Below are 24011 nucleotides of genomic sequence, written 5' to 3'. Positions count from 1 at the left end.
ATATCAAATAAATAAATGGATATGGATATTTCCTCCCAAATAGTTTGTGGATTAGGCTTGTTTAATGCAGCTGGCAAAAATAATTTGTTTTAAAGAGATGGACCAAAGCTGGTTCCTTGAATCCAAAACATTTTGAATGCCGTGGGAGGAGTGTTTCAAATCTCTTGATCTGAACACACTCTTGTGACTGGTTCTAGGTCGCCTCTCAGCCTGGAAAGAGAGTGTACTCTCCACCTCTAGTTCAGATAGGGCTGAAAGCTGTCAAGGACAGCCTCGAGGGCTGAAATACCACAAGGGCTGCATGAGATTTACACCAAGATGGCAGACAGCTGACAAGAGCAGCTCATGAGATTTGGGGGCTGTTGCATAAGAACCCAAATTCTAGCCCTGGTTTTGCCTTTCTCTGGATTCCCAAACCCCAGGCTAAGGCTCACCTGGATCTGAATGCTGTTCTCCAGTTCAGCTCAGAATTTCCCCCCCTAATTTGGATACATACCGGTAGCACTTAATTTTATTCTTCTGTGTCTGTGTCAAAACATCTAACCTTGGGGCTAGCAGTGACTGCTCACTGTTTGCCGTCACAGATTGTGGATAGTGAGGCAGTATATTTGCAAATTAGGGTTTGAAAAGCAGTTTTGCTAGTCCCAGGCATTCAACAATCATGAGGTGAGGCCTGCACAATCATGAAATTGGCTTTAAAATCATGAAATTTAAAAAAGAGGAAGAAGAAGAACCCAACATTTCGTTGCTTTCTGAGCCTTATAGAAGCATTCGGGTCACCTTTCCAAGCATTTCTCTGCAACAGCGAGGCCTAGACTGTGACATTTTATTTTTTCTTTGAAATGAAAGTGGCGTGACTCACACAGAAACAGATGAAATGTCACGAGACAGGATAATACTGTGAGAGGTGGCAACGCTGAGAAAGGGCCAGCTCGGATGGTCTCTGCATTTCATACACCACTCCCCCAAATGTTTCATGATGTAGGAAAATGTTTGGGAAATTTCAAAATATTAATTGCCCTGCACCTCAGCACTGCCTGGTTTCTCGTTGTTATTTATTCTTTATGTTGCAGTAGCACCGAGAGAGATCTTAAGCAGGTCGAAGCCCCATTGTGCTAGGAAGCCCCAGGATGCCAAAATTTCTGCTCCCATGCTATTTCCAGTTTGAATTTAAATAGTAAGTAGCAGAAATCTCCCAAGGAGATCTGTTTTCCTGAGCTTTCCAGACTGATTTCTAAACCTACGAGGCACAGATGAGCCTAGACTCAGAGGACTAGATTCATGCCAGCTGGGAGATGCAAACTTCATTCTAATTGTTCCTATTCCCATCCTCCCTCTGGGTTTGTGCCAAGAAAGGGCAGCTTTCTACCCTCGCCCTCTCCCCCACTGAGGTCTCCAGGGGAGCCCCATCTGAAGAAGCTGCTGAAGGGATGGACACCCACTTTTCCAACTACGCTGCCCCCTGCAGGTCCCTAAGGAGAGAGAGGTAGCTACTGCATTCTGTGGCCACTTTCTCCTTGCAGAATATCCACTGCCAGGTGCCCTGTGCCCAGACGGACAGTGGCATAAGCCACACAGCCCCCAAGTGAAGCTCACCTAGAGTCATGTGAGACAGGGCTACCCAAGCTTCATGATACCATCTGAGAAACACCTTTTGCAACTTGCCTGGAGCTTAAGGACTGTGACTAATTTGCATATAGAATTTGCATGATTGTTTCTCTTGAATATAAGTGTGCCCAATCAGGATTGTCTCCCTGTGCAGACAGACGAGAACTGCCTGCTCTCCTAGCTCCCAAGCAAATAAATCCTGTCGCTAAAGGGCTTTGTCCCCCCCTTGTGCTTCTGGGGGTGTGTGAGAGAGAGTGCTCAGGGCTGCATTTTATGACTCCGGAGGCCACACATTGTGTCTGCTTGTGTATCTGACCCATCTCATGGTCCTCTGCTATGACTGTACCTTACAGTTCATGCTTTTCTCAGTTCTGCAGCCCCTGGCTTCTCCCCAGCCCTAGGATATTTGTTGTCATTGTGTTGTAACTGAATGGCTGTTGGGGCTGGTTTATATTTAATGGGTTCATGTAATGAGCTTCACAAATTGACTTATCCAAGCAATCTGAATGCCCAGCCTGGGAAAGTTATCTTGGCTTCTTTAAGTTTGCCACCATTAGCAATAAACATTTTACAGTCCTGGTGGGATGGGTGATTTGTATGAAGCCAAAAATAGATCACAACTTCAAACAGCAGAGCTAGAGGAGAAAGCTTTAAACTGATGTTTAATCACTAAACTGAGCAAACATAACAGTCCGGTAATAAAGATAACCTATGTGCAGTGCCTAGCACATGAGAGCCTGGCAAAGGTTCCCAGGGTATGTAGGCTGAGCCTTGGGGGCCTACAAATGATACAAGCACCATGAATTTGCTCAGTATTTGAGTAGGGAGTTGCCCATCCTGAAATTCTTGGCTTTGCCTGTCAACCTGCAAAGCCAGGTCGCAAGAAGCAGAGCCCAGAATGTAGTTTGGGTAGGAAACCCCTGTGTGCAACATGGGCCTGATTCTCAGGTATTCCTGGCCACATTTACACCACTTTGGCAATGTAAAGAGTCCTTAAAGTAGGTGGAAACAGATCCTGATCATTCCCACAGTGCAGAGGGCCTCCTCTTGGTGTAAACCTGGCTCTGCTCAGAGCCCATGGCATAGGGGATGGATAAGGGCATGGCTGCAGTGCATCCCACTGCGTCTGTTCTCTGCTTACCAGGGTTCATAGGGGGCCCTGGAAAGCGGAGCATAAATCAGTAAGGGCAAGGAAGACCCATGCACTGCCCCAGAATACAGGAAGCACAGAGGGAACTTAGTCATCTTTTCCCCCTAGCCCTTACATCCATGACCCCATATATAGTTTTGGCCTGTAGGATACTTTTATAAATGTAAGGGGACTGTTGTCCCCTTACTAAGACTCAGTGGGGGTGTTTTGGTTGGCTAGCTCCCAATACCAAAACAACTGGGAAGGGTCGATGGGAAATCAGGACACTGAGACTGATAGACCCCAGGAACAATGGGGAGACGCCAATGCTCCAGATCAGCCTGATTGACAGGGCGGGCAGGCTAATCAGGGAGTCAGGAGGCCAGAGTGGGTCCAGTCCTCCTTGTGAGCTGGAATTGCCTGGGTCAGACAGAGTGGGGCTGAGCTAAGGAGAAAGCAGGGGCGCGAGCTGAGCTGGGGAGCAGAGCCGTGCCAGCCAGCAGGGCCAGAAAAGCAACGCAGAGAGAGCAGATCCTATGCTGGGAGCAGGGCTGCAGCCACAGAGCCAGAGGGGCCAGAGAAGCAGCCCAGGGGGCTGGAGGCAAAGTAGCAGCATCAGTGCTGAGGCAGAGTGGAGCTGGGGCTGGGGCTGGAGCTGGAGCCAGGTGTGGTGAGCAACGGGGGCCAGCCAAGGGGGGACCCTGGGCAAAGGGTCCAGCGCGGAAAGACACCCTCAGCCAAGGGTCCTTGCAGGCCAGACTGGGAGGGGGATCTTAACCCGATGGGGGGCTGATGCTGGGAAGAAGGGTCCCACCACCCAAAGCCCGAAGGCATGTGGCCACCACCAGAGCAAGTGTCCAACCCGCAGCACCCCTGCAGCTCAGCCAGGGTCTGAGAAGGAGGCCTGGGACCTACAAGGAGCAGACTGACGTTCCGGAGAACTGTTTGTGATATTCCCTGCCACAGGGCGGGGTGATGTGTTTTCCTTTAACCTTTCCCATTTTTCCTTATTATTTTTTTAATTAATTGTTGATTAAATAACTTGCATTTGCTTTAAATTGTATGAAATGATCAATGGATCAGGGAAGTGCCCAGTGCAGAGAGAGTACCCCGGAGCAGGGACACCCTAGCCCCTGTCCTTGGTGACTGCAGCAAGATTGGGGGTTGAGCCCCCCAGGAATCCTGGGCCCAGCCTTGTTGGGGTTACGAGGACTCTGCCAGACAGGAGAGTGGAAGGGGAGTCCTCAAGGGCAGGGAGGCCTTTGGATAAAGGAAGTGGGAGCGAGGACACAGATCCTTTCGCTAGCCCACCTCACTGGGGTAGTGCAGAAGCCAGGAAAGTTCCCCACAATAGTGGGACCATTCCCCCGCTTACATAAAGATGACAACTTTAACTCTGAGAAGGCATGTAAACATTCTGCTCACAAACATATAAACCTATGCAAATACGTAGTTCAGTTCACGAACGTGTAAACATGCAAACGGTTACAGTCAGCAACTACACACAGTACAGTGCAAATTCAACACCAACAGCCATTCATTTACAGCACAATGGCAACAAATATACCAACACATACAAATATACAAACCTACGCAAACACACACAAACACACAAATCTGCTAACTTACACAAGGAGGCAATTGTATGCACACATACACAAACCTGCCCAAACACACCCACTCGTGCCAACATGCAAACAGGAAACTGTAAACAAGCACACAGTCAAGTATGTAAGCATACACGAATACAACGTAAGCAAACGTGATACACAACTGCACAATGCAACACAGCCCTGCAAACGTATGCAAAGGGTAGTGTATTACATGAAAAGAATCATCATCCCTCCTTTTCCCCCAGCGTCTAGGTCTGCAACAATGCCAGCATTTTGCAAGAATTAGGTTGAGAATAGATTGTAAGTGGAGTGGGGGTGGGAGAATCCAAAACACCTTAAATATTACAGGATTCCGGTAGTCTAATTTACTCTTCTTTAAGACTTAGTCTTTCCCAACACTCCAGCACCCTGGAATGAAAGCAAAGCTAGCTGCATGGTTTTGTGGATCCTTTGGAAGATTAGTCATCTTGGGGGCAGTGACTAGGCTGTTCAGGAATCTGTGCCTCTTGCCAGTACCTTGATGGCAGCCTCAGCAAAGAGGCCCAGGATATTATAGAAACAGAGTTTGCTCTGTTTTGACTCTTAGAGGAGAGCGTTCCAGTAAGAGGGGCAGAGTAGGGGGAAGCTTGCCCTGCTGATGCCCATACAGTAGCCGCTGGTTTGAAAAAGAGAGGCTTGAGGCTGTCAATCTGGCAGCTTTCACCAGCCCAAATTTCACTGGAAAGGAAAGAAGCAGCAGAGCCCTGCGAGAAACTTGCTGGGCTCTTTGTCATCTCAGCTAATTAATATCCCGGCCTGTTGCCTCTGCTCGGCAAACGGTCCGTGTTTCTCAGCGCCAAGAGAGAAGCCAACACTGGAATGAAGATCTCCCCTCTCACATGGCCTCAGGATTGCGGAATGCTCTGCCTGTGGGCTCCGCAGTACTGAGAGCTTTGGGGCAAAGAGCTGCATTTCATACAGGAAATAATCACACTCGAATGCAAACCTGTAACCAGGTGCCCGGCCCTCCTCCAGGCCTGGAGCCTCTGGGAGTGCAGTGGACTACAACCCCAAGGGACTAAGAGTATCAGACTCACATACATCTGACTCCAGGGGTAATTCCTAAGTGACAGCTGAGGGTGATTTTTGTGGAGTGATGAGAACAGTATGGAACTGAGGGGCTCAAATAGGATGACCAGTTGTCCCAATTTTATAGGGACAGTCCTGATATTTGGGGCTTCTTCTTATATAGGCACCTATTACCCCCCAGCCCCATGCCCCGATTTTTCACACTTGCTCTCTGGTCACCCTAGGCTCAAATGCCCCTATTTATGTCTTGACACTCTCCAGAGAGAGAACATTATCTAATGGTTTAGAGCAGGGCGTGGTGTCCTGACTCTGCTGCCAACTTGCAGCAGTACCCTTAGGGCACAGCCTCAGATCGTGCATCTGTGATGGCAGCCATTTTAGACAACACCCCAGGGAGTGAACCCAGGAGCTCCAGAAGGAAAAGCAGGAGCTGCTGCAGCTTGAGCTAAAGAGTAACAGAGTGGGCAGGCAAACCCTGGAAGTTCAGTTCCCAACTTGCCTTCATTTCCAAGGGAAGCTCAGAAGAGGCTTCTTTCAGAGCCAGATCCTCAGTTGGTGTAAAGTGACTTCAATGGGCCTGTAGTGCTTTACCCCAGCTGAGGAGCTGGCCTTGCTGAGTTAAAGGAAGTGAATGTGAAGCCTGACAGCACGGTGCTCGTCTGTTTATTCTGTACCTGCCAAGGCTGACAGAGTAGTGGTGTTTTATTGGTGATTTGCAGCTCTCTCACTGTGTTTACTACTGACAGGGTCCCACCTTTGCAGGCAGTTTATCATTAGGAACTGGGAGGCGGATTTGGAATGTCCGCGCACTAGCCTCCGGCCACAAGTGCCATCTCTTTGAATGGAAAGGGTCTTCGTGATGCAGAACAGAGGAGCTCGAAATCGAGCTGCAATTCTTGCCATCAGCCTTGAAGGGACTGTACAGCCTGGCACAAGGAAATGCCTGTCTCAGCAGTGCCACGTTGTCCCTGCAGGCTCCTGCTTTTATGGCTACCAGTGCTGTGTGTGTACTTGAGGGTTTAATAGCAGCAATAGTTACTTTTGTCAGGTGTGATCTATGGGCTGTAAAACTCAAGTTACCATTCCTATGTTCCACTGAGAGATGAAAGCATTTGGAAAAGGGAAAAGTTCCGAGGCCCATTAGCTATTTCGGAGCCGGCTGACATAAGGAATGAATGAGATCCCATTTTACAGCACAACTAAAAATCCCACTTTCTCACAACGTGGCTTGGCTGTCAGGGTAAACCCTCACTGCTGGAGATAATGCTGCTACTGTCCAGAAAATGCTTAAAATCCAAGGGCCAGTAAAGGGGAACAAAGCACACTCCTGGTCAGAGATAGTGTAAGAAAATGATCTTAGAGAGAACAAAATGAACCATGGCCATGGGAGCCATTTAGTGGCAAGAGCCTTAGAAAGGGTAAAACATTGTTCTGCTGGGCCTGGGACAGCCTGAAGCTTCCCTGGTTGTGTCTTGTCAGGGGTGAAAGAGGAGGGAGTGTTGTAACAGTGGAGTTGACTTGAGGCCAGAGTTGTTTCTGAGAGAGGTTGTGGTTTTTTCCAGCACAAACTGAAGGTAGCAAGGTAGGGACTACGCTGATTTAAAATAGATTAACTAGGCAAAGGGTAACCTCAGTGGAGCAATTTGTGGGCAGCAGTCCAGGAGAATTTATTGCTTCACAGATTTGATGTTGTCTATGGATTTACTGAACACATACCAAGGTAAAACAACGGCACCATTACACATTTGCTGGGCCAGATTGAGCGAGGCCTGGGCTTAGCTGCACATTATTAGAGGCAAGAAGCTGACCCCATTTGCTTGGACCAAAGCAGGCTAACCGCACAGGTGCCTGACTGGGAGATGGGAACTTGCCCTGCTACTTCCTTTGCTGAACCTGTTCTGTAACTGAACAGTGGAGTTCAGGTTCCAGGACTGTCTATTTTCCAGCTAAAGAAAAGCTTTGAAGATGTGACATGAATAACCCTAAAGTATGGGGAAGCTAGCTCTGAATTTGAATTCCTGCTGTCAACTTTCCACCTAAAACAGAGTCAGGTTTCCAGGTGGCCTTACAACAGAAGCAGCTCCAGAGGTGAGGTGAGTGCCTGTCCCCATTGGGAAATAGACTGAGAACCTCCTAACTCATTTCACATAGGCCATTGAGCAGCCCTTTGTTGGGAATGGCTTGTGGTGACTATCTGAGGAAGCCTACAACTGAAAGCCTCAGTCACCCCTCACCAATGCATGATTGTCTTTCCTTTGGCAAAGTCTCAGTTATTACAGAAATCTAGGCCTCAATCTCTCAACCTCTATTATCTTGCCAAACCTCCCAACAGGGGCTTGTCAGACCTCCTGGATTTGGCCTCAATCTCCTGGTTGCTATTGAAAGCAATCTGGGAGATTTTAATAGGCCAAAAGTCTGGTTGAAGAGGGCAGTGCAGCGGGCCTAAGGCAGGCTCCCTACCTGCCCTGGCTCCTCACAGCTCCTGGAAGTGGCAGCATGTCCCTGCGGCTCCTAGGTGCAGGCAGGAACGGCCACCTCTGTGCGCTACCTCCACCCTGAGCGCCGACACTGCAGCTCCCATTGGCTGGGAACTGTGGGGGCGTTGCCTTCTGCACCCTAACCCCCTGTCCTAGCCCTGAGCCCCCTCCTGTAGCCAAACTCCCTCACAGAGCCCGCACCCCCATCTCCACTCCAAATCCCTGCCCCAGACTGGTGAAAGTGAGGGAGGGAGGGGGATGGAGTGAGTGGGGGCACGGCCTCAGAGAAGGGGCAGGGCCTTGGGGCAGGGCAAGGGTGTTTGGGTTTGTGCAATTAGACAGATGGCAACCCTAGCCCTGGGTTTCAAAGGACTGCTCCACTTTGCTCCCCCAAACCGCCTGGTCTGGTTGAGTGGCTCCTGTTCTGTGGGGCTGGTTGGGCTCAGCTCCCCATGTCAGGCATTGTGAGCTGGCCCCAGGAGCATGGGGTTGCAGTACCACGCAGGTTTGGCTCAGCCCCTCTGATGTTGCGACTTGGGGCATGCGGTTGCAGTGCCACTCACTCAAATTTGGCCCAGTCACACCCCATCAGAGGGGCCAGGCCAACCTGAGCATTGCTGCAACCCCATGAGTCTGGGCCCAAGTCACAATGCTCGAACCAGGGAGCTGAGCCCAGCCTGCTCCATGGGACTGGAGCTGCAGGAGCTGCTGTTGCAGGGTGAGTGCAGAGGGGGCTCACTCTACAACTTCCCCCACCTCCAAGGGGCAGCATCTGATCCCCCCCAACCCCACGAACTGGGAGCAGGACTCATCCTACTTTAGCCATCGGAAATGTTGGGATGTATGTCTTACGGTGCACACTATAGCTTAGATTAAACTCATCTGATCAGAAGGGCAGGTCATTAACGGCCTTCCCTAATTGTCAGTGTATTTCTTCACCTTCACAACCATAGAATCATAGAATCGTAGGATTGGAAGGGACCTCGAGAGGTCATCTAGTCCAGTCCCCTGCATGCATGACAGGACTAAGTATTATCTAGACCATCCCTGACAGGTGTTTGTCCAACCTCCAATGATGGAGATTCCACAACCTCCCTAGGCAGTTTATTGCAGTGCTCAACCACCCTGACAGTTAGGAAGTTTTTCATTATGTCCAGCCTAAACCTCCCTTGCTGCAATTTAAGTCCATTGCTTCTTGTCCTATCCTCAGTGGTTAAGAAGAACAGTTTTTCTCCCCCATCCTTGTAACAGCCTTTTATGTACTTGAAAACTGTGATCATGTCCCCTCTCAGTCTTCTCTTCTCCAGACTAAACAAATCCAATTTTTTCAATCTTCCTTCATAGGTCATGTTTTCTAAACATGTGGCAGATTAATTCACTTTGTCGTCCTTTGGGGCATTGTAGGCCCAATTCTGCCTTCATTTACACCCCCCTGGAACTAGTGGGCGTGGGGTGTAGAACTAAAGCAGCAGTTCTGTTGCCTCCTCGAAACAGTCAAAAATCATGAGTCAACCCCCCCAAGAATCATGTGATTTCCTTTAAAAAATCCTGGGATTTAAGAGAAATAGATTTAGGTTTCTTTTCCTGTACTCTCTGGTTTCTGAGCCTTCACTGCGTAATTTTTAACTTACATGTGTTCAAGCTTTTCTCTACAACCACGATGTCTAGAAAGTTACTTTTTCAAATGAAATTCTCATGCAATCGTATGCTTCCAGCACCTGGGGCTTTAAGAAAAATACCAAATATTGAGAGACTTGTGATAAAATGAGAGTTGGCAACATTGTTGAAGACCCATTTGGTTTATGGGTCAAATTCAGCCCTGGTGTAATTGGGAAAACAAAGGTATGCACGCTCCCTTTTGCCAGAGTTAACTAGGGCCTGGGGGTTTAGAACTATGCTCCCAGAAGAAGAAAAAAATCCATCTGTCCAGGAAAAGTTAGAAAATATTTTTGCATTTATTTCTTTTCTTATTAATACAAACTCTAGTGAAGAAATATTCCTCTATTTCCATTGGAAGGCAGTAACCAGCAAAAAATTTGTGTACTGTACTGGGGATGTCTGATGCGAATGAAATGTGCACTGAGACATATTCCCCACACACTATCTCTACATACAGTTGGAAAAAGATGGTCTTGTTATTAAGTTGTTTGCATTTAATTTCCTGATCATAAATAATCAATGTGATTTACAAAATAATGTATAGAAAATGATTAGATTCATCATTGCAATAAATTACTCAGCAAAATGCTATCGGGTCTGACAGACAATACAATACTTTGATACCCGCAAAGAGGGGCGGGGTGTTGGTTTTTGCATTTGAAATCCAGGGGCCATATCCGCAGCAGGCGTAAATCAGAGGAGCTTTCATTTACACTAGCTGGGGATTTGTCCCAAGAGCTTCTGGCAGTTGTGACTCCACCACTTCTTGATGTTCCCACAAGGCCAAGACCTCGCAGAAATACAGTGTGTGATAAGGAAAAGCTAGTATTTCCCCAGGAGGTGATTTCAGTTCTTAGGGAGAGAGAAATCGCTAGCTTCATGGCCTTCTTTCCCTGTGGTGGGGGGAGCTGCAGGGAATAGCACCAATAGGCTTCAGTGAGCAAAAAAAAAAACACAAGCAAAGTAAAACCCAGGAGCTTCTATGGCGAGGGTACAGGCCATGGGCTAGATGGGACATAATAAAACGTCTCTCCCTGACCCCTTGAGAACTTCACAGCAGAGTTTGAGGTTCCCTGGTTTTCTAATCGTCTTCATGCTTTGACAGTCTGTATCTTTTGGACTGTCACGACTAATCTCTGTCATGATATAAAACCCTATAAATCTGTGATCAACCAGTTGTACTGTTCTGTAGGAGAAGTCCACATGGCACCAGCCCTGGCTCTAATTCATCATTTGGGATTAAAGATGGGCCTGGACCAAGCCGCTGGGTCCAGCTACTCCCAAGCCTTGAGGAACATGAGGTTCTGGTCTAACCTTTGTGTCTTGGGTCCATCTCTCATCTGTCTACCTCTGAATCCTCCCCACTCCCCTTCATGCCTCCTCCCACAATAATCTCCCATGAACAGGCTGCAGATAAGCTTTTGCTTATAGTTAACCTGTGTGAGTACCACTAGGAGGCACAGACATGCACAGGATCCCAGCAATCATCCTAGTGAGATCTGTGCAGTATTTCAGGGTGCTGAGTGAATATCGTCCCGCCCCTCCCCCCATCTCTGTACTTCCCAAGCCCATTAGCTGAATCCCACAACTCCAACATCATTCCATTGCAATTAGCAAAGATGCCGTGGTAGCGTAGTAGAAGAATTTGCTGTCTTTGCCTCCTTCAGTTTCTGCCATGGGGAGGGAATAATGGTGCTGGGATAAGGAACCCCAGCAGCACCCCAACATACGGAAAGTCTGAAATGGCAGGGAATCCAGAAGCACCAGTGATTTCCCAGCCCAACTCACTCACCATGTGGACCAGACTTTGGCTAAATATTATCACAAGGGGTTATGATACCCCCACCCCCGGAATGATGCTTTCCAGAGAATTTAACATCGGCTGAAACTTGGGACTATTCTGAGAAGCGTTAAAGACAGCAGCAGACATCTCCGCCCTTCCTTCAAATTCAACGTCTGTATTAGACAAGTCCTTTCTTTTCAGTAGTGTCTGGTTTGCTTTGAACCCACTCCGAGGCAGTAAAGAAATGGCCAGGCGCAACCTCACAGCCAGTCAATGCAAATCTCAAAAGAGTCACCAGCCGGCATGAGTTTCGGTTCTGGCCCTTCATATTAGGACTAATGATTTCACTATGTTTAACTCCCAGATATGTAACTCTCAGCTGGACCATGGCATGTGCTCTCCCTAGCTGCACAAAGACAGCCTTTGGTTTTATTCCAATAAACAAGCCGATGCGTTTGTGCCTGTGAATCCACCGATAGCGTCTGTCTTCACTGGGACAGTCAGTCTGTTTTCCTCTATACAGTCTTTCTAAAACAGGCTGGTTTCCTTCTGGGAGATGCTAGATGACTTCTTGTTTTGTGATGGTGGGTTGTGGGATTGAGGCTGGCTGTTTTGCTACAGTAGCGATGGCCCCAGGGAGTAGTTTGTATTGCTCAGATCCTGAGCCTGCAGGGGGGGAAGGCTGAGGTGTTTCCGGAGTGGCTGCAGAAAGAAACACTATGTTACAAAGGCAGAAGGAGCAGATGCTACCGTGCTATGAGGATTCAAGATGCAACATTCGGATCTGGATCCCAATTCCATATACCCCAGAGTTTGGGGGAGGGCTAAGGATCTGGGTATGGTTGGATCCTTCTAGTCCTGGCACAAGGGTTACAGATGCAAAAGAGAGGCCAACTGCTCTTAAATGAAAACATGGTTTCCAGTGTGCTATACACATGCTGCTGTTTAGGCTGCACTACAGTCTCCAGTGCAGACAGCCGCAAGAAGCACAGGATCAGGGGTTCTGTGCCTGCCTTTTATTCTGTACTGAAGATTCACCTGGTAGGTAGGGTTGCTAACCCTCCTGGTTTCACTGGGAGTCTCCCGGAATAACGCTCTATCTCCTGGAGTCTACTGCAGCCAAACCGGGAGATTTTAGCTGTTAAAGGTCCAGCGCGGCAGTGGGGCTAAGGCAGGTTCCCTGCCTACTGTGGCCCTGGCCCTGTGCCACTCCCGGAAGTGGTTGGCACTGTCCCTGTGGCTCCTGGGGGAGGCAGGTGGGGCTCCGCACGCTGCCCCCGCCCTGAGCAGTGATTCCACAGCTCCCATTGGCTGGGAACTGCGGCCAATGGGAGCTGTGGGGGCGGTGCCTGTGGGCTGGGGCAGCGTGCGGGGACCCCCTGCCCACCCCCCACCTAGAAGCCGCTGTTGGAAGGATGTGCCAGTCGCTTTCGGGAGTCGCCCGAGGTAAGCGCCGCGCCCCTGACCACCTTCTGCACCCCAACCCTCTGCCTCAGCCCAGAGTCCGCACCCAAACTGCCTCCTAGAGCCCGACCCCTCACCCTCTCCTGCACCCAAGCGCCCTCCCAGAGCCCACACCCCCTCCTGCACCCAAACTCTCTTCCAGAGCCCCTGCACCCCAACCTCCTGCCCCAGGCTCAGTCCAGAGTCCCCTCCCGCACCCAAACTCCCTCCCAGAGCCCGCACCCCCTCCTGCACCCCAACCCCCTGCCTGAGGCTCAGCCTGTAGCCACCTCCTACACTCTTAACCCCTTGGCCCCACCCTCCCAGCCCAGAGGCTGCACCCCCTCCCGCATCTCAACCCCCTGCCCCACCCCGGTGAAAGTGAGTGAGGGTGAGGGAGGGATGGGGGATGGAGTGAGTGGGGGCGGGCCTCGGAGAAGGGGCAGGGCAGGGGTGGGGCCTTGGGGAAGGGGTGGGGAATAGGGCAGGGCAAGGATGTTTGGGTTTGTGCCATTCGACAGCTGGCAACCTGACTGGTAGGTTGCGTTTGAATGTCATCTCCGAGATCTAGCTTTGTGCTGTGGCCAAGCGTGATACCCTAGTGATCAACCCCCTCATGCTGGGTTCTTTGGACAGAAAGACAATGGGGAGGCCAAGACAGGGAAAACATTAACAGAAGTTTTACTGGTTTTCCCCCAGACATACCAGGCTAGTCTTTCAGGGCCTGATCTAATCAGCACTCAGGAGTCATGCATTGGATTGGAGCATTTGTCCCCAAATTAGAGCTACTGTAAAAACTACAATCTGCTAGGGAGTGTTCAGTTGAATCAAGCATTCAATCTAATCTCCTCTAACGTCCCCGCCCCCCTGTGTGTCTTTCTGCAGAGGAGTTTCTAGCACCATAATACCCATCTTGCATCACTGTGGCTTTGCAGTATAGAATATGCTGGGGTGGCCCTTGAGGCTCAGGGATGTCACTGGAATGCCAGCCTGATTCTTACACTTCTTACTCATTTCATTTAGCTTTATTCCAAACAGACAAGGTCTGTTTTGGCAGCTGTCAGTCCTGCTAGGGATACTTACACATCTGCCCATTGTGCATCTGAGCGGGCATCGTGTTCGCTACTATGACGTTCGTCCCCAGATTCTCCTGGATCAGATGCGGGTGCAGAGGGTGGTGAGCATGAGGCGTTTCACTTGACGAGCCTAGAACCATTTCAGTGTCAGTCATCATGAGCAGGACGGAAGGGGAAAGCACTCGACAGTCCAAAAGAGCATAGCCCGGGAGGGCCAAATGTTCACAGCCAGGCCAGGAGTTCCAGGTGCACTATTGTGCAAATGATCAGGACACGCTCCCTCCCTGTCTTCCACTGAGACCACACCTCTGCCACAGCAACACCGGCTGCAGTGTCACTCTCCTCTCCTCTTGGGCTTCAGGGGAAGAGCTAAGTGCAGGAGCAGCACAGGGGCAACTGCTGCTCCACTGCATACATCACAGGAGGTTATCTGAGCTTTCAGCAGCTAGTGGTAAAGCTGGGCCATGCTTTACCAAACCTTTCCATTGCCCTTTAGTGCACGTATTGCTCTCATGACTCTCTTAGGGGGAAACAGGACATGGGTAAGTAGCTGACTCTGTCTTTTGGGAGATGCATCCTCTCAATGTGCATGGGGGTGATGTAAGGACAGAAGGGCAGCTTGTCATCCCTATAGCAGCTGCTTCTGTTGGGAAGCAGCACCTTTGCACCATGTAGCAACCTGCATGGAACCTGGGAGGAGCACAGGTTGCAGGAGGAAAGGGTTTGGAGGAGGCACAAGGAAGTCAGTCTGTGTGCTCATGGCTAGGAATACTAACCTGAAGCTCTGTAAATAGCTGCATAAACCAGAGGCGTCAACTTCCTGGTTTCCCCGGGAATGCTTGATCCTCACTCCGCCCCAGGCCCCGCCCCCACTCCACCCTTTCCCCCAAGGCTCCACCCCATCCTGCCTCTTCCCACCCTATTCTGCCCCCTCCCCTGAGCGTGCCCCACCCTTGCTCTGCCTCTTCCTGCCCCCCTGCTCCTCCTGCACGTCGCTAAACAGCTGATCACTGGTGGGCGGGAGGCACTGGGGCGAGGGAGAAGAGCTGGTCAGTGGGGCCGCCGGGGGGTGCTGAGCACCCACTACTTTTTTCCCATGGATTCTCCAGCCCTGGAGTACCCACGGAATCGGCGCCTACAGCAGAAACAGCCAGTTTTGTGTAATAAGAGCACAGTGCTCTCCTGTTATTACCCAGCACATGGTACACGAAACACAATGCAAGCTGCAGGGGGAGGGAATTAATTACATCTCTCACAAGCTGTAGCTTCTGAATGAAGATAGATGATCTCCTTGGGTTGATGTGCTCAGCTCCCTGCATCAGGAGGTCTGAGCACAGGACTGGGAATCAAGGACACTCCCCATTCTGATCCCAGCTCTTTCCCTCCCAGTGACGAGAGGGTGATGAGGTTGTGCTGAGGATTAGGGTTACAGAGGCTGAGCACAGATACTCACCCCCTAGCAGCATCTCCTGCAGCAGGTTGTCAATCTTGGCCATGCCAAAGAGTTTGACAAACTGAATCTGCTCAATCATCTGCCAGGTGATGCTCTGCAGGGTGGGCAGCAGGAGCAGCAGCTCGCCAAAGCGGCCCCGTGAGTCATACTGCCGGTCGTTGATGTAATCCTCCAGGCTGACCTGCACCTGGTACCGCATCCGCTTGATCTTGGTGGGGTCGCTCAGCCCTTTGGCATCTGAAACAAACCATGGAACAAAAAATGGAGGGCTGTTTCCCCAAGGGAGAGCCCCCTCCAGTGCCACTAGTCGTGGGCTCAGCCTGGCCTGGGTTGTCTTTCTGGCTCCCTGCAATCTGGTTTTATAGACATTCGTGGTTCTTTTTCTAGGGCTGAGTTCTCCCCTGCATCCAAACTTGGCTTGCCACAGAGGCGGGAGCCATCCATAAGCCAGTTATGCCTCTGTTGTTCTGCACCAACCTTGCCCCAGCATCCATAGGCGCTGCCTAAGGACTGTGCTAACTAACACCACCAGTGTAAGGTCCCTAATGCACGTATCACCAACAGAGGTTCAGTGTAGCACAACTCTACTCTGTCACCTCCAGGCCTGCCTTGACATGTCCCCTTCCTTACCTGGCAGGCCCCTGCCATGAATGAGGAGGGGGTGAGCTGGCATAGGAGCCCCATTCTCCAGGTTTAGATGAGAAGAGAGGTCCCTTCCACAAGGGGAATTCTCTGCTGACTATTTAAGGCCTGGATCTAGTCTCTTTGTGCCACCTGAGGAGCACAAAGTGACAATACCATCCTGGAGAATCATAGAATCATAGGCCTGGAAGGGACCTCCAGAGGTCATCTAGTCCAGTCCTCTGCATTCATGGCAGGACTAAGTATTATCTAGACCAGGGGTCTCAAACACAAAGCACACGGGCTGCATAGGCACCAACTCCACCATCAGCCAGGAATTAGCTTCACCAGTATATGTTGCATTTTGCACCAAGAAGCCCTGTATAGTAAAAGTCTACAAATGAAGGAAGCTAGGGATGTAGTCTGGCCATTGACCCCACAGGAACACTGTGGAACCAGCACCTTCCCAGAGCTCCAAGCTCTGCTAGTAACAATCCCATTGTCTTGACCGCCAGGGCCGCTGCCTTTTTAACTGTATTCAGGGGGTCAAATTCCTCTGTCATAATAGGCCCAGCACTATCTCACTGTATCCAAATGCCAGCACCCTGCAAGGAAACACAGGGTCCCAGAAGGGATTTGGGGATCTGTAGGGGCTCTGAAATCGCTGAGGAAACCACCTTGAGAAACCAGGTCCATCCCACCAACACTGTACCAAATTGCTGGGGCACTGGCTAATGTGAGAGCAGGGCGAAGCTCTTGTGTGGTTGCTACTCTGGGTTTTGTAAGAAGAGATCTTTTCCGGTGATTAATTGTTGAAGGTTTGGGCCTACCTGGGTCAAAAAAGATGATGGCTTTCAAGCAGGCATATTCATTGTCATCAATCTGCAGCTCCTGGAATGGCAGGACCAGCTCATCGAGGATTCGGACGGCCACACGGATCACCTCCACCAGCTCAGGGCAGTTCCGGGGGATTATGTGGTCATTTCCTTTAGGAACACAATAGAACTATATCACCAGCTGCTCATGATCAAACCAGGAACAAAGAGGCACCTGAGCGCCTCAGACTTTACTACATCCACCAAGACTTACAATGCTGACCAGGGGTTCACACATTCACTCCTCACCTCACATGACCAAGACTGGAATTAAGTGTGGTATGTGGGTGTGAGTGTAAGTGGAGACACATGACTCTGGCCTCCTGAATCAACAAGCACGCAGGATCGTTTGTAGACTTCAAGGACATCACAAAGCTGCTCCCCATGGGTAGGCCATGCATGGGACAGGTATCATTACTTTGGGACAGGATGCTGCAACATGCTAGTGGTTTCCTAATGAGCACAACAGGCCTGGGCTTTAGCAACTGGGCTTTTTTCTATCTCAGAACAGGAGTAAACCTACCTGGGACAAGTGAAGTTTCCTCTTCCACTCATCCCCAAGCAGCAAATGGGCCTGACTCTATATACATCCACTGCCTTCCTCTCCTGTAGCAGAAGGGATGTGCTGGCCATAAATGCTGACCTATGTTATTCAAGCAGCCTCTTCTCACTCTATTACTGGGCAAAGGAAGATCATTGCAACAAGGAAAAGCTGAATGAAGATGGAGGCTTTGCTTCTCACTTACGCTAAGGCCTCTTTTCACCTCTCTGGCAGCGTGATGGGATCTTAATGGGGGGGGGTCAATGACCTGTAGACCCCTCTACCCTGCTGGATTACTGTAATGGAGCTTTATGGTGGAAATGTGAACCGAGCCCTTAGATCTGACACACCAACCAAACCCCAGGGCAATGCTGGGTTCCCTGGATACATGAGAATTCCGACCCAACGCGCCATTCAGCAAAAATGACACAGGACAAAACAAAATGCCCATCCCCTTCCAATCCACAAATAGGATGCTCCTGTGTGAGTGTATCTGCTTTACTAGAGGAAGCAGCAGCATCCTGGCATAGAGGAGAAGTGGTTTACCTAATAGCAAGATGTCTTTGAACACCATGGACCTCTTAGCAGCTCCCAGGAGCAGGTGTTCTCCTGCATGTGCCCTCAGCAGTGCCACCTGCAAGGACAGAGACGTATTATCCGGGTGACTGGGAAAAGGGGGGCAAGTGCTTTGATTCCACATAAGTAGAATGTAGAGGAAGTGCCCACTCCTGCATTGCGCACATCAGGGCAGAGGAGTGGGGTCCTCACTCCTGTTATATGTGAGGGTTCAAACACAATGTACTCCTCCATCTCACTGCTCCTCAGGTGCAGCACCTCCAACCCCTTGGCCAGGGAGCCAACAATCTAAACCAAAAGATGCTCAAGATACTAGCCCAGCACCTGAAACACCCAATTACGAGCCACTGGGAAGAACAAATCAAAGCGAGCAGCAAGCTGGACTGGTCCAGATCCCTGCACAGAATTCTCACCCACCTCACTGTGCAGCACTAAGGCCGACTCTCACAACTGCTGATCACACACAAGAGGTGGAAATCGGGAGGCACAAAGCCCAGTCTGAGAAGCAACTGTGCACCCAGAATGGCAGCAGAGACTGAGAGAGACACACACACTTCCTGCTCCAGTGTCCCAAGTATAAGGAAGGGCAAGAAGTGATTAGGAGAAACTGTGACTGACCCTGGGAGAAAAGAGAGAGATGGCATCATCCCACAGAGCAGCCAGCCACTGGCTCAGGAACGGCTAGTCGAGAAAAGCAGGGATCAAACCCCAAAGAGTCTGTGACCCAGCCTGGTGGGGGGCTTCCTGCCTCTGACAGACACCTGAGATGTCTGTCTTTTTCTCACAGAACCCGTCACACCAATAATATCACATTGACTGGAAAAGAATTGGACACTCACACCAGAGAGGCAGAGTGACTCCTGCATGATACGTGCCATGCTAGAGAGCTGGGGGAGCAGGGGTCACTCCTGCATAATGCATTCATGCCAGGGGAAAGGGCGGTCTCCGTTTCACATTCTACCTCATGACACTGAGTAGGATCATTTCCATGTCCCCGTTTGTCCCACCACTGAGAGGGGTCACAATCTCACACGCTACATCCCACCAGGAGTGGGGTCACCATCTCATGCCTTACATCCCACCAAGAGGGCGGTCACCGTGTCACGCACTACATCCCACCAGGGGTGGGGTCACCATGCCATGTGCTATGTCCCACCAGTGGGTGGGGTCATCTTCTGGTCATTTGCTCCCCCAGTGGCAATGGACCGTTTAGACCAATGAAGGCACAGAGATGTTTTTCTGCCCTGATGTTAATAATTGACGTTCTTCATGTTACACCCCTCAGTGGTTCCTGAGAATGTCCCGGATCTTTCGCCCCACTTCTGTTAACAATTTCAAAGCTTTGGTAGAAATAAAGGTTAACTATTGGACAATGTGGCCAAGCTGCTTCTTAATAGCCAGCCAGGGATGTTGGCCGAAGAAAACAACTATTAAACATTAATGGAGAGACTTGGAAAAGTGTGTCCTAATGAGGATGGTCCAGCCTATGTTCTATGTGTTTAACAAACAGAGGGAGAAAAGGAGAATGAAGCAACGGAGCAGGAACATATCAGTTTTCCAGGATGTTATCTTTCAGTACCAGATGAAGCCAGGGAAAACCTCACTCTACCATAAGTGTCAAGAGAATGCAAATGGGCTAGAACAAAGCTCTGATTAGAAAAGATGCTGACACTTGAGGGGACAAAGGTATTATGCAAATAAATAGAACAGGGACTTCTTCAAAAAGGGTGAATGCTTCAAGGTGTTGTGAAATCCCCATTTGTGCAACACAATGTGAAGTGCATGTGCAGATGGCCAGATGTGTGCAGTCGCCCAGTTTGTTGTGTAACTACAGCTATCTGTGTGTACTGGAGCTGGTCAAAACTGGATCCTGTCATTCCTCAGGGAATTCTGAACTTAAAAAATAAATAGTTCTGAATCAGAACGAAAAGCTGAAGTTTCACAATTTCCTGTGAAATGAAAATGCCAAAATGTTTTGATTCACAACTATCGAAACATTTTGTTTCAATAACTTTGAATTATGTTGTTAATGTTGAAATGTTTTGTTTTGATATTGTTGATTCATTGTGACTTTATATTTGATTAAAATATTATATATAACATATACCAATGTAATATTAAGATTAATATTTTAATTGAATATAAAAGTCTAAACAAAATGAATCAAAAATGAGAAAGCTGAAATGAAGTATTTTATCTTATCAGAACAAAGTGTTTCAACATTCATTTGTTTTGACATCTTTCTGTGGCAAGTTTCACTGAAACTGACGTTTTCACAATACATTTTGATTTCCACAAAACTGCATTTTCTGATGGAAAACTTCTCTATTGTCTCCCATGCAGCCGGCTCAGGGACTCACACACATTTTTGCTGCCATGTTTTTGTAGTTGTGGCTCCCACACTGTCATGTGGTTCATCTTCCTTTGAAAATGTGGGTCTAGTTATGGGTTTGTTTTTTAATCTGCATTTCAGAAAAAAAAATCTAATGTTTTCCTCCTGGATTCTTCCCTGACATATTGGGCCAGACTGTGAGCCCCTTACTCACACTGATGAGCAATTACTCAGACCAGGAGTCACACTGGGGCAGGGGGCATGTGCAAAACCTCTCTTCAGTGTGGCAGGCAATCTGCTCCTTGGTTATTTCCTTTCTAAAAAATTCCCGTGACTGAGCCAAAGACACTTGGTGAGGACGGTCCATGTGCAAACTGCTGTAGATCCTACAAAGCATTAACTGGGTTTTACAACATCCATTGCAAGTGGCAGTGAAAGACTTCATAGAACAATAGCTGCATCTAGTCCTCTATATGCTGCAGCCTGTTTGCTAGGTAAATATAATTTGCCGTTGGACACCATTTTTTTTTTTGTGATTTCTAAGTGTATTTGCTTTAGGAATTTAGCATGCTGTTTATCACTGTAAATAATTCAAAGCTAGCACCCAAATGGACAGAGATGGGAGCATTCCTAAAGGCTGTAAAATATGCAGACTTCCCAGTGATCTGCATTGTGAGATGACTGTGGATTTTCTTGACTAGCTGGGCACTCTCACTTTCTAAATATCCTAATCTTCTTATTCGGTAAAAACTACCTCCCGATCTGGAGGTCATTGGACTGGTCCCTGATCCTGAATGAAAATGACCCTTTTTAATTTTGTGAACAAAAAACAATTAACTTGGAAACATCCTCCTGCCCCATCACAGGCACTGTGAGCCCTCCTCAGAAATGGACTCTCACTAGTTTTCCCTGCATACCCCCACTTTCATGTGTGTGAATTTTGAGGAAGAGTACCTATACATAGGTATTTGTGCATTTTCACCACTTCAGCAGTTGCACGCAACTTTGAAATGTAGCCCTTAACACTGAGCATTTCCTTGTGCCACTGTGGCTGCTTTAGGGCATGTCTAAAGTATGATTGCAGCTTGTGTAGACATGCCAAAGATAGCTTCAATCTAGCTAGTGGGGGGACTAATAGCAGTATGCAAGCCTTCTTGGAACCCTGCGTTCTTACTTGAGTGGCCGGCCTGTGCTGAAGCCCGGGCTGCCACGGATCTGAGCTAGCTAGATTAAAGCTAGCGAGGGTATGTCTGAAATCATACTCTGCCGGCAGGGTAGACATACCCTTAGATCTTATGGTTCAGTTCTTACAAAGGGAATGCAGAGCCCTCTATCCTGGTCTTGGTAAGTAAGCTACTTTAATATCTTGCTTTAAATACAAATATATTTGCAACTTTTCAGTCTGCAGAGATGCTGCTGTTGGTTTGGGAGCTTAGACGCATTTTTATTATAATTTATAAATCACTATCAATAACAGTTACCACTGACACCATGAAACCACAGGCCCGGTGAATGAATTAAAGATAGATTTTTTTAATTTTAGGCAACAGAAAGGCCTTCAAAAGTTAGGCCAATATACAGTACCTAATCAGTCTAATTATCCTGAGCATTTGTATAGTGCTTTAGGTTTTCAAAGTGCTGCAGTAGCATTAACCAATGATTCACCAACCATCTGCCCATGCAAAATTTTGTTTGCAAAATGTGTGCATGATTATTTGTCTAGCTGAGCACATTGTTACAGCCATTGTGCAAACAGTCTGCTTAACTGCACATGCAAATGGCCAGTGCTAGTATTGTATGCGTGCAGTTATCTGAGCTGCTTGTGCAGTCATGATAATTGCATAAACAATGTACAACTTCTTTGCAGATCAGGCCATTCCTCTTGGCCACAGATTAATTTCCACTGGAAAGAGCCAGGGGAAGTCAAATGGCAGCACTAACCTGATCATCTAAGGGAAGCTCACAGAAGGCCGGGATGTACTTGGCCCACTCCACCAGCACCAGCAACTGCTGCTTCATGGATTCACACACATCTGTTATGTTCGCAATCTTCTTCCCTCGGATGTCTCCGTTGATCACAGAAATTGGGGATGATATCTGCAAGGATGAGAAGGGACCCATGTAGGATCTTCCTATTTCAGAGCTGCAAGAGCCAGAGATATGAAAGTCCCAGAAGCTGGGAAGACCCATGAAAGGTGGGGGCAGCATCTTTTCTGCCTTCTCTGACACTCCATGTAGGTTTGTGGCTCTACAGAGATTAATCAAAGAACAGATCAAAAGGCAGGCAGATATCAATGGAGTCAGGAGCTTTTTCCTCTTATGTATAGCTGAGACGTCAGGAATGATGCTCCGTACTAGCAACTGATCTATCTCTAAGATAGGCCTGAACGGGGAGCTTGGATCAGTACATATGCCCCCCTGAAACTTAGGAGTTGGATCGAGATTCGCTTTCTTTCTTTATCGCAGGAGGAAGGGAATGACAAACAGAGGCAAAGCCCAGATACCCCCATTATCAAAATGTCGTTCCCTGACCAGACTTGAGTGGTCTGTAAAGCATGTGAGAAACACGTCCAGTGTCAAGAGTTCTTCCTCCCATTGAGTAAGTCAGGTTTTGATGGATTTACAGCAGAGCCCAATGTGGCCTATACACGAAGCTGTCATTCCTTCTTTCTCTGGCATGGTCACTGATATAAACCCAGTTTCCCTTCAGCAGAGGCTCATCAAGGCTAGTGCTGGTGCTAGAGAAAAAACTTCTCCTCACGAGCGAGGGTTCAGAGAACTACCCTACCTGCCATGCCAGCCATACCCTGCTCCCAACCAAACAGAGCCATCACTGCCTTTGCTGAGGTTTTTTCATTAATGTATTGAACATAGCACCTGATTCTCCTCTTACTCATGCTGAAATAAATCAGGAGTCTCTCCACTGAGGTCAGTTACCCAGCGGTAAAGCTGGCTTAAGTGAGATCAGAACATTTAAATTTAAAATCCCCATTTGAAATGCTGAAGCCCCAGTTTAAAGTCAGAAACATTTTGCCAAACTGTACATGTGCAAATATGCCCACGAAAATACACTGTGTGTCCAATTTGCATGCAGAATTACTGTTAATGCAAAGGCAAATGGTGCCATTTCACTTGCAAATGTCTGATCTGGCACTTCTTCATGTGCAGGGACCCTATTTGCATGCAAAAGTGCAGCAAACTTCCATGCCAATCAGATGCGCAAGTGCGTGCACATGTTGCATGCACAGTTGCATACTCAGCTTGTTTCAAAATCTGGCTTTAATCACCAGTTTTCCCTTATGACTTTGTGAGTGATTAACCAGACCCACCACTCTCTTCCTTCTGCCCTCTGGAATCCCGGACAGCATCAGCGCTTCCTGTCCTGTGCATTCCAGCACTTTCACCTCAGACCTGGTTCCCTCTTTCACGGCCTCACTGGTTTGAAAGGCACCAGCATTTTCCCCAGGTTGCATTTCTTGGAACCTCTCCAGCTCTAGAGCTGTTATTGAATAAATAAGATTGTAAAAATCTCACCAAGTATTACCCTAATCAGGGAGCTGGGAAGGCTTAGCAAATAAACACAGACCTCTGGGTGAGTGACCTGAGATCCCAGAGAAAGCGGCTCCTCAGCAGTATCTTGTTCTAATTAGCCAGGCATATATAAGTTACCGATTAGCATGCTAGGGTCCCCAGTGTTTAATGAGTCTGCGTGTGCTCTGCTGGAATGGAATAGCCTCGATGAGTTTCTTCAGGGCTG

General features: G+C 48.7%; 1 protein-coding gene across 2 annotated transcripts in view; it reads right to left on the bottom strand.

Moving 5' to 3' along the window:
* Window positions 1–9826: 9826 nt before the first annotated feature.
* HNF4A (hepatocyte nuclear factor 4 alpha) overlaps window positions 9827–24011 on the bottom strand; it is a 65641-nt gene continuing 51456 nt past the window's right edge. For both annotated transcript variants that reach the window (XM_075118790.1, XM_048820453.2), the window contains exons 5-10: window positions 22196–22351; window positions 17893–17980; window positions 16761–16916; window positions 15310–15546; window positions 13864–13986; window positions 9827–12039 (exon numbers count right to left, since the gene is read on the bottom strand). In XM_075118790.1, coding sequence (XP_074974891.1) covers window positions 11897–12039; window positions 13864–13986; window positions 15310–15546; window positions 16761–16916; window positions 17893–17980; window positions 22196–22351 — 903 coding nt within the window. In that variant the 3' untranslated portion in view covers window positions 9827–11896. The remainder of the gene's footprint in view (window positions 12040–13863; window positions 13987–15309; window positions 15547–16760; window positions 16917–17892; window positions 17981–22195; window positions 22352–24011) is intronic.

This window comes from Caretta caretta, chromosome 13 (assembly GCF_965140235.1).
Source record: "Caretta caretta isolate rCarCar2 chromosome 13, rCarCar1.hap1, whole genome shotgun sequence".
Taxonomy (NCBI): domain Eukaryota; kingdom Metazoa; phylum Chordata; order Testudines; family Cheloniidae; genus Caretta; species Caretta caretta.
This window is presented reverse-complemented; position numbering and strand designations above follow the sequence as displayed.